Source organism: Diabrotica virgifera, chromosome 2 (genome assembly GCF_917563875.1).
Source record: "Diabrotica virgifera virgifera chromosome 2, PGI_DIABVI_V3a".
Taxonomy (NCBI): domain Eukaryota; kingdom Metazoa; phylum Arthropoda; class Insecta; order Coleoptera; family Chrysomelidae; genus Diabrotica; species Diabrotica virgifera.
Genome location: NC_065444.1, coordinates 100,779,208 through 100,790,765, shown reverse-complemented (window position 1 = coordinate 100,790,765; position 11,558 = coordinate 100,779,208). Strand labels below are relative to the sequence as shown.

Below are 11,558 nucleotides of genomic sequence, written 5' to 3'. Positions count from 1 at the left end.
GTAGATATTCAAAAAAATTCGCATCATTAACAGCGAAACAGGATTCACTTGCTATATATACTTTATTACACTTATTTCTTTGGTATTTCTTATGTACCTACATACTGAAGGGAAGGGGGGAAACCCGCATTGTTATAAACTGACTGCATATATCCAGACTCTCTTTCTAATGTCCTCATATGTTATCGAGGAGCCATTGCATGTGCAGAAAGCAACATCTTTGTTTCGTCTTTTTCCTTGCATCCATCACCTTTTTTTCATGTGGTGTACAATACTTTTATGTATAGCATTGTTCCTAAATACATAAACAAAGAGTTGAGAAATAGCTTTTCTTTCAAAGAAAAATCAATGATGATTTCTTCGTATGATCGTTGATTGAGGTTATGATTTAATGTGTTTGAGCAAGAGTGGTTGCCATTTGAAGTTTTGTGTTGCCTTGTTTTCCTTTCTTTAGTGTCTCCATTTTTTAGGGAGTCTTTCTACTGGATATGCTTTCGACTAGTACTTGTAACAATTTATTTTCATCTATATCATTTTTCAGTATGGACTAGCTTTGCCCAAGCCTTTTTTGTGACAAACTATTTTGTGAAAAAATATTTACTGCGTACAGAGTTGCAGTACAAAGTTTCATAACCTGAGGGTGTAGAAACCAGAGATATGGAAGCATATACTTTTATCTTAAATTAAGTCTTAGTATAATGTATGTAACTGGTGGACTTATATTTTTAATATCTTTTCTGTCTGTAAATATTTTTTTAGTTCTATTTATTCTGCGTTGTGACTTTTAATATGTTCGCTCCCAATTAAATGCTTTCGCTATAAATCACAATTTTAAATAGTAAAAGATATGTCAAAATGTGGTATTGATGTGAACATCAATTGTACTATCATGATGATTATGTCTAATTTAGCACTAATCTAAATATTGCACCCAAAAAGGTGCAAAATAAGACACTTACTAAAACAAGGTTGCACGTAATTTTACCCTTGTTGGCATATTTTAAATTTGAAAAAATATATAGGGAATAATCATATTTTCTTGACATACCATTCCCACAGGGCTTTTCATCGATTGTCATTTGTTTCGAGCTTCTGTCATATGTTGTATAATCTGTGTATAATATTCATATACACGGATTATAAGACATATGACAGGAGCTCGAAACAAATGACTGTGAATGAAAAGCCCTATTACAGCCAGAATTTCGTTGGCTAGAACTAGTGACAAGTTTATAGACGTCATTATTACATTTGGTGAGCCATTTCTATATTGGTATTTCTATGAATTTAAGCTTTGTAACATGGAAGTTAAATATAATGTGAACATGATATTTTCAAATTATAATCTTGTAACGGTACCAAAGTTTGTCCAAATTTCGATCTAGTTTACATTTGTAACACTTTCGTTACACCCTATATGTTAGAATCGTTGAATTCATATTTGTTTATCGAAGAATCGTAAGTTTTCACAAATCTTTCGTATTACGTGATTTATTCTTGATTCTCACGAATAGTCGAATGTATAATCTGTTTCTACGCAGAATGTGACGTAATTGTTTTTAAGTGTATCAGCGGTGTTTGCCGAGAGGCTCACCGCCAAAGGCATCAAAGTCATAGATCTTTCAGTAAATTGTTTTCACCGACAGAAAGTCCGGGGTTTTATTTATTTTAGAGTTGGAATGTCGATAAGAGCCGTGTTTATATAATCCAACAAGTATTCTTATAGCTGACTTAAGCATTTTCCATGAGAACGGGCCTTGGCTGTGAATGCATCCAAGTCAGCGTTTTTTTGTGAGAAAAATGGGTGGAGTGAAATATTGAGATCTGCTTGTTTGTTTTTTTTTGTGATTGGTCGAGCTGTTTTGGTATGCGTTAGAGGGTTGAACTTTAAGCGTAATTTGCAATTTCTTATTGGTTAAGATTTGATTCATTGAATGTTTTGAATCTGTAATTGGTCGATTGATTGTCGATGGGATGGATCGTGTGATGATTTTGGAAAGGGCGTTTTGGTTAGAGTTTGAGAAGATCGGTCAAGTCAGTTCAGTTCCATCTGGGCCGTCTTCAAGTTTAGTTCTGTTAGGTCCGTCTTCAAGTTCAGTTCTGTTATAGTCGTCATGAAGTGAAGTTCCAGTTAGTTTCCAGTGAAGTAAAATGTAGTTACAAGTTCTTCGGCCGTCTGATAGAACTCAGCCCGGCGATGCATTGCGTGACAACGGAACTCCGGCAATTTTAGCTGCTATAAGGCGATGGTCGATATTGTTTACCACTTTTGGTATCATTTTTTTTACATGGAGTCAGATCCCGGAATTATTCAGAAGAAGTTTTCGTTTTGTGTTACTAGACTCAACACCCTAGTTAAAGCATGAAGTTTGCTTCCATTCTAATATTTTTTTATTCCGTTTAATGAACTATAATACAAATCACTTTTAATATTTTTGTTCGAGTAGAACTAATTTGTTTTTGAGAATGCAGAATGCATACAATGCTGAATTTTTCTATAAAGATTTTTCTATGAACTATGGTTTCATCAATTATGTACTGTTGCTGTATCAATCATTTATAAAGTGACTTTAAAGTGAAGTGAAATCGCGCCTTGGACTTAACAACCACCAAAACAAGAAGAACCAGGACAATGATTGTAACACAAGGTATAATTTTTTGTTATGTAGAACTTTTCTTTCATTTTTTTTTTGTTTGGTAATCTCGATCTCAATTTGTAAGACCATGAGATCACAGATTCGTAAATTCATTTTTTTGTTCTAATAAATAAGGTTTGATTTTCAAAATACAAATTTATTATTTCTCTTTTCCTTCTCTCTTGTATCGTAAGAACAATAAAGAATTGGCTGAGTATAGAGTAGATAAGGTAAGTCACGATATATTTGTTTTCGCACCATATTTGTTTTCATATAAAAGTATTTTACATATTTTTTATTTGACTATGTTTTTGTTTTATTATGATTTATCTATCTTTCCTTTATTTCTATTTTTTGTATAATTTTTGGTTCCCTTTAGGTAACCAGTGGCGCCCAATATTTTAGTTTTTAATTTAACATCTTTATTTTGATTTTTCTAATTTTTTATTTTTCTAAGCTAATAAGAGTATACTAACAACATCCCTTAAAAATCCACCCCACATCTCTTCCGATTATGAGCTACTGAGGCCATGTTCTTCATTGTGTAACATCCCCTTATATGACATTCAACATCTTGTCAAAATTCTATTCCCTTTTCATGTTATACAAATGTCACCCTCTTCTGGGTCATGTTATAATCTGAGAAGACGAAATACAGATATATTAATGTTTTAATACAATTCAATCAAATATATTCATATTACAATATTGTTAATGTTTAAATATATTAGCAATTTGAATGAACATAAAATCGAGAAACTAAAGTAACAGAATTTAGTATGTAACCAGTTTATATTTTAACCAACTTCACAACTACAGTTTATTCGCATAAGCTATGCACTAGATGTAAACAGTAGTTGACAGCGATGTCGTCATTAGCAATATAGAGACGGCTATTTTTGAATATTTTTGTTTAACAGTTACTTGTATAATCGCGTAAATGATTGAATTATTTATTCAATATGATCATTTTTTCACTATCTATGTATCCAGTGGTTACAATAATTTATATACTATACAATAAAAACTAAGACTTGAGAAAAGAGAAAAAGTCTTAAAGTGATTTTCATAATATACTGTTACTATGGAACGAGTAGATATATTTTGAACACATTTAACAACTAAAATCGTTGTTTACGTGCACTGCATGTCTTATCGAAATTTAGTATATAAACACAAATTTTACATAACCTTATATAGGTAGGACAATATGGGTTTGACACTTATAGTAGAGATATTTATCTTTGTTCCACACTCTTAACCTATTGATTGCCAGCAACGCGCCTCTCGCATTTTGACAAACTTTGTTTACGTGCCGGCAAATCACCTCTCGTGTTCTTCATATGATTCATCTTAAGGGTCTAATATTTCGCTGACATATGAAGAATAACCCATTATTGTGGGTGGCAGTCAAAAGGTTAAAGTAAAAGAGGAACTGTACATATATATGTACTTAATATGTTTTTATTTGGCAACAGCGCTTTTCTGATAAACTTGACAGTAGCGAAAAAGTATTTATGAGGAAAATGTGTTGAATTTGTTTGTACCGGGTGTCCCAATAATAATGGCTCTCGGCCATATCTCAGGAACCGTTTATAGTACAGCTTTGAGAAAAAAATATTTATAACAAAAGTTGTCTCGGGAAAAGCCTGGAAATTATTTTCGTAATTGTAGGTCCACCGTTAGAGGGCGTAATTGAATAGCAAAAATTAAAAAATCAAAATTTTGCAAAATTTACCTAATGAAAGGGCACTGGAAATCCAATCATCGCATTCTTCATAAAATTCTGCGCATATTTGATTTCACAAGTTTTAGTCTACCTTTGCAAATAAGAGGTGGGGGTGAGTGGGAACCTTCTTATGAAAAAATGGCTGTAAGTCCGGTTCTGCTAAATCGAATTTTGCGTACTTGGTCTTGTTGAAAACAGATATTTTTCGTCAATGTAAGAGTCTTATTTTCGAAATAGCCTAATAAGTAATATGCCAGCTAGCAGGCGTTATTTAATTATTTTCGGAAATCTAGTTGTCTTTGGAGAATATTAAATACAAATATGCTTAATCATGTATTACAAAATTAGACCAAATTAGCAACATAATACCGAAAACCGCATGTCGATACCTTTGTTCTATCTCGAGATATCTTAAGAAACGTGTAAATTTTAAACAACTGTTAATGTCACCGGTAAACGAAGTTAAGGAAAAGTAGTGTGCTATGGAAAAAACAAAGAAACATTTTCCAGATGTAAACGTATATAATTAATTAAAACAACAATAAGACAAAAAACACTATAAAATATAACAAAGAAATAAAAGCAACTAGGTGCTAACTTAGTGATGATCATGATGTTAAAATTGTTGGCCATCATTTTCGATGCAAGAATTTACTCTATCAAGGGTAGATTGAACAGCAGTCTCAATGTCTGCTTTAGCAATGCTTTGAATGGCGTTTCGTATTCTCTAGATTTTCGATCATGTTTTCTCGAGTAGTGGGCCTATCGACAAAAACAAGGTCTTTAATCCGTCCCCATAAATAAAAGTCTAAAACAGTTAAATCTGTTGCTATTCAATCTAATGCTTGCATCGAAAATGATGGGCAACAATTTAAACGCTTAGGCAGTCACTAAGACTAAGTAAGTAGTAGCTTTTATTTCTTTGTTACATTTTATAGTGTTGTTTGTCTTATTGTTGTTTCAATTATTTATATACGTTTACATCTGGAAAATGTTTATTTGTTTTTTCCATAGCACACTACTTTTCCTTAACCTCGTTTACCGGTGACAGTAACAGTTATGTTTAAAATTTACATATTTCTTAAGATATCTCGAGATAGAAAAGAGGTATCGACATGCGGTTTTCGGTATTATGTTGATAATTTGGTCTAATTTTGTAATACAGGATTAAAAATGCGTATTTGTATTTAATATTTTCCAAACAAAACTAGATTTGTGAAAATAATTAAATAACGCATCCTAGCTTGCATATTACTTATTAGGCTATTTCGAAAATAAGACACTTACATTGACCAAAAAGAGCTGTTTTCAACAAGACCAAGTATGCAAAATTCGATTTAGCAGAACCGGACTTACAGCCATTTTTTCATAAGAAGGTTCCCACTCACCCCCACCTCTTATTTATTGCAAAGGTAGACTTAAACTTGTGAAACCAAATATGCGCAGAATTTTATCAAGAATACGATGATTGGATTTCCAGTGCCCCTTCATTGGGTAAATTTTGTGAAATTTGGATTTTTAAATTTTTGATAATCAAGTACGCCCTCTAGCGGTGGACCTACAATTATGAAAATAATTTTCAGGCGTTTTCCGAGGCAATTTTTGTTATAAATATTTTTTCTCAAAGCTGTACTATAAACGGTTCCAGAGATATGGCCGAGAGCCATTCTTATTGGGACACCCGGTACAGACCAGTGGGTTATGATGCCATTAAATCTATGGCGTGCATCTCTAATTGTTTGAATTGTCTTTTAATAATAATATGGTCAAAAATCATACTTGCTTTGGCAATGACCTTGCTTTACGATTAAAATCTAAATTGCCACGTAATAGTTATCGCTAGATACACTATATAATGCTTCCTAAACACTCAGCAGATTTCCACCGCACAAACATGAGCAAGCATTTCGAAACAATATGTATGGACCAATGCATAAATAAAATAGTAGCAGCAGTACTTACCTCATACAATGAAGCTAATGATTCCAATGTTCTTGCTCTTCGGGAACTAAATCGTATTGAACTCTGTCGATCAAACTAACATGCAAAAAATAAATATAAAATTCAGCAATAGTAACTATAACAAACACGGAAACATGGTTTAAAGTCAACTACAAACATTCCAAACACTCTTTCTCTAATTTACGTTGAAATTTATGTTCGAACTTGAAATTTATGTTCGAACTCAGGCCAATCTGTATGATCAAAACAAATTTCAATTTTAATTTTATATAGTAAGCTATAGTAAGATCTAATATCTAGTAAGATCAATAGGATTTCCATATTCAGAGGCATTAAAGAATGTACTGAAAAATACCAAACCACAAAACGTCCAGCGTAGTAACTCCAAGAACGGAAGATTACGTGTGACTATCTATCAAATAGAAAAATGACAGTAACAGGTCAAAAATGGTTGGACACAACACAACGTCGGGAGTTCCTCAGATATCGGTATTGGGACCAATACTATGGAACATCATGTACATTGGGGTATTGTGTTAAAGTTTGCGTAAGGGGTGAAAACAGTTGCTTTTGCAGATGATCTAGCCATCATAATGGAAGATAATACGGTTAATTGAAAATGGAAACAATGCTCTGCACAAAGTATCCATAGGTTAAAAAAAATAAATTGGTATTAGCAGCGGAGAAGACAGAGGTGGTCAGACTAAAAGGAAAAAGAAAAATGGACTTTATGAAGTTCAACATAGAAGGGGCTGAAATTTTACCGAAAAAAGGAATCTGGCTATTCAAATCAATGAACGATTTCATTTCACAAAACATATAGAGAGGATTGTCAAGAGAGCTGAGGAAAAGACTGCCACTTTAGCAAAATAATAATAATAATATCGTATGGAATTTTTGCCGGGGAGATCTTTTCGGATTGTTCCGGCGCCATTTACATCTTTAACCCTGTTTCAAGTAACTAGTGTTGATGTACACTAGCCCAGGGAGACCGACGGCTTAACATGCTCTCCGAGGCACGGTGAAACGGCTTCTGTCATTTTTAGAAATGAAAAATTGATTGTCGTTGGCAGCGCTCGAACCCGCCTGCTCTGGTGTATAAGGCCAGTCATCATGCCGTTGAGCTACTTTAGCAAAGATAATACACAAGAAAGATGTATTTAGAAATAGTACACGCTACAGGTCTATATGTTGTCCCTGTCTCGGAAGAAGTATTAAAGAGAAAAAATTACATTGAAATAATGATAAGGGCGCAAAGGAAACAACTACTAAGGGTGGTAGACGCATATACGACAACCTCAACAATTGCTGTACAAGTGATAGCAGGATTTGTACTAATCCATTTAATGGTAAAGGAGAGAGTGACTATAGATAATATGAGAGATGGAAATAAAGAAGATCTGGGGAGAAAGCAGAAAAGTAGTAAAAGACAATGGCAGAGAGAATTGCCCGAAAAAAGAAATTGGACGAGGACGCTCAACCCGAACATAGAGCCTTGGATCAACTGCAAATTTAAACATTTATAAAAAAAACTAAGTTTTCGATCTAATAGCACATAAAACAACATCCAAAAATGCTATTCTAGATCCTACCAGACTGAAAACAATGGGAACCTTCTCTGGTAACACCTCCGAAGCTTCTACAATTTGCAAACCATAACGGATGCTGAGATTAAGGAAGATGAGGGAATTTTACAATTTATAATTCACGTCCCATCTGCTCAGCGCGGTAAAGTTCCAACGAGAATGGTTCCCGTCGTACTCCAATCGGAGTAAACATGTAAATCAAAAATGAATATCCATTTTAAATTTCGTTGCAACACGAAACTACACCCGCATCATTATTCCAGTTCAATCAGAGTTCAGCAAGCACCTCTACCGGTTTCGAAACTTATTAGTCTCTTATCAGGAGGCACATATGCTGCTCTCTCTGACCCAACTAGGACAAACCCCGGCGAAATGGCAGGGATGCCGCTAGGGCATCCCTGCCATTTAGTTCGTTGCAATCCGTGACTGCACGCCGGGGTTTGCCCTAGTTGGGTCAGAGAGAGCAGCATATGTGCCTCCTGATGAGAGACTAATAAGTTTCGAAACCGGTAGAGGTGCTTGCTGAACTCTCTGATTGAACTGGAATCATGGGTGTAGTTTCGTGTTGCAACGAAATTGAAAATGGATATTCATTTTTGATTTACATGTTTACTCCGATTGGAGTACGAAGGGAACCATTCTCGTTAGAACTTTACCGCGCTGAGCAGATGGGGCGTGAATTATAAATTGTAAAATTCCCTCATCTTCCTTAGTCTCAGCATCCGTTATGGCTTGCAAATTGTAGAAGCCTCGGAGGTATTACCAGAGAAGGTTCCCATTGTTTTTAGTCTGGTAGGATGTAGAATAGCATTTTTGGATGTTGTTTTTTTTACTTAGTTTTTTGATAGCAGTTGCCGCTAGGGCATCCCTGCCATTTCGTTCGTTGCAATCCGTGACTGCACGCCGGGGTTTGTCCTAGTTGGGTCAGAGAGAGCAGAATATGTGCCTCCTGATGAAAGACTAAAAAGTTTCGAAGCCGGTAGAGGTGCTTGCTGAACTCTCTGATTGAACTGGAATAATGATGCGGGTGTAGTTTCGTGTTACAACGAAATTGAAAATGGATATTTATTTTTGATTAAACATTTATCTATTTTTATTTCACACAAGAGACGGTAAAAAAATAGAAAAGATCCAACCATAAAACATAATCAAGAAAGTCGTATCTAGCAAGAATACTTTAAAATAACGGTAAAGACTATCATGAAAGTTATTAAGAAGAAAGTAGAATATGAGAGGATGTTAAAACAAAACGAGGAACTTAAAAAATAGGACAGAGACAAAAGCGACATACACCAAGTTACACCCGATAAGAGAGGTCCCGAGTAAGCCGTAGAAGATAAATGCACAGTTTAATTCTAAATAATTAATTAGCTCACTCTTGAAGTTTGACGGTTCCAATTTTGCAATCCAATCCCGAGATGAAATTTTGAATGCATTTGGTGATGAAAATGGAACATAGGGAACAAAGGATTTTTCGAGGAGTGACCCTACTGATGCTATAGAGGTGTATAATGGGAAAAGTCAGGTTTTGCGTAGCTGAAGTCTTAACACTACCCTAGAGCGAAAGAACAGTCGCTAGAGTGAGCATGAGATTGTGATCCAGACAAAAGAGTTAGTGAGAAGGACTAACTTTGCAATATTGTAAGTTGTTTCTCTTGTATTTTCATTACTTGGAGTTCCAACATTGTATATACATAATAGTGTAGGTCTAAAGTATACTCATCTATAAATTGATGACAAAAAAGATCTAATAGAATAATAAAGAATATAATGGAATAATAAAGAAAATAATAGAAAAATAAACAAAATATACAGAAAAAATCAGAAAACGAAAACAATTATTAAGGGCACAGGCGCAAAATGTCTCCTGTCAAAATATTCAATGTGTTTTAAATGTATTCATTTTTTTCGAAAACTAATAAGTATTTTTGAAAAATTTAAACACAGTATGAAAGATTACGAGGAAGTAAGACGACGAATTGGAATAGATAGTTACTTAACAACAGACATTGAGAGGAAACAGTTGATTTGGTATGGTCATGTTCAAAGAATGGAAGACACAAGATTGCCCAAAAAGATATTGGAGTGGGTACCACCAAACCGCAAAAAACGAGGAAGACCCAAAAAGACATGGAAAGAAGGGGTAACCAAAGCAATGAGTACAAGGGATCTTAGATATGGCCAATGGGATGATAGAAGGACGTGGAAGTTAGGCATCGGACAACGTCGAAAGACGTTCTAAAACCGATACATACATACAAACATGAAAGATTACGTTATTACTGAGGGTAGAAAGTCCATGAAAACTTCAATAATGTTTGTTTGAATAAGTTGCAGGGGTGAAAAAGAAGAGAAAATTTAGTGTGATTATTAATTTTAAATATCTCATTAAAAAGAAACTTTTTCTCTTTTCTATGGGACTTTCTACCCTCGGTAATAATGTAGTCCTTCATTCTGCGTTTAAATTTTTCAAAAATACTTATTAGTTTTCTCAGGATTCGAAAAAAAATGAATTCATTTAAAACATATTGAACATTTTAACAGGTGACATTTTGCGCCTATGCCTTTAACAAAATGTACAAAATATAGTAGCACTATTTAGACGGTTTGGCACATATTTATATCGAATATTCTACGATTTTAAAAAGTAAAAAAAAAATACATTAGAGATGAAAATGAGGATTTTTTATTATCTCTCCAGATTTACCCGAAGAAAAAGGTCCCAGGTCAACAGCTTCTTTTTTGTTAGACACTTTTACCTTCTTGTAAGAATTAAAAGTAAGAAAAGAATAAAAGAAAATAATACAAAAAATTATTTACTAATTAAAAATACACAAGCTATTTGGATAATGGATACATTGAGCACATTGATTAAAGAAAATTAAAAGAAAAAATATTATTGACTATTTTAATTCTAGTTTATTTCAAACTAACAATTTTTACTTTCATACTAAATGCACATCTAAAGCGGGCTCCACACTCTCGGCGAAGTTACTTCGCCAAAGTTGACCGAAGTCCGAAGTACCTCTCTACTAGTGATGTAACGAATATTCGTATTCGCATTCGCGAATATTCGCATGTTTTGCATATCCGCATTCGCATCCGCATTCGCGAAATTTGTGCGAATGTTTTGCGAATATGAAAACCAGAAAAAAAATAATTTTAAGATAATATTAGGTTAATAAAATCAAAATCTATTCACTTCTCATCTTTTTTTATTAAGAAAAGGTAACTTAACCTCAAACATGCAGCTACTCTCAAATGGAAATATGCAGGACACAACAGCAGACAAAGAGACGGAAGATGGAATGAAGCAATAACTCACTGGAGACCTTGGGACTACAAAAGAGGAAGAGGCAGACCACAGACGAGATGGTCGAATGACCTAAAGAGATACGCAGGGACCAGATCGACAGCATTAGCACTGAACCGAGAAGAGTGGAAAAATAAGGGGAGGCCTACGTTCAACTAAGGACAAATGAAGGGAAATAGATAGATAGTACTTAACCTTGTATAATCAGATTTTCAGCCTTCACTTTTTTTATTATTTGGTATTATGTAATAAAGCTTAAGATTCAGATTGATTTACACTAAATATCAATTAACTTTTCATTATAAATTTAGGAAACATTTACAAAAATAGAA

General features: G+C 34.0%; 1 protein-coding gene across 4 annotated transcripts in view; it reads right to left on the bottom strand.

Moving 5' to 3' along the window:
- Positions 1-11,558, bottom strand: part of LOC114343861 (protein PALS2) — a 358,522-nt gene that overhangs the window by 11,220 nt on the left and 335,744 nt on the right. For 3 of the 4 annotated variants that reach the window (XM_028294702.2, XM_028294725.2, XM_028294717.2), the window contains one exon: positions 6,328-6,402. The exons of the other annotated variant lie outside the window; for it this stretch is intronic. In XM_028294702.2, the coding sequence (XP_028150503.1) occupies positions 6,328-6,402 (75 nt within the window). The remainder of the gene's footprint in view (positions 1-6,327; positions 6,403-11,558) is intronic. 4 annotated transcript variants of the gene reach the window in all.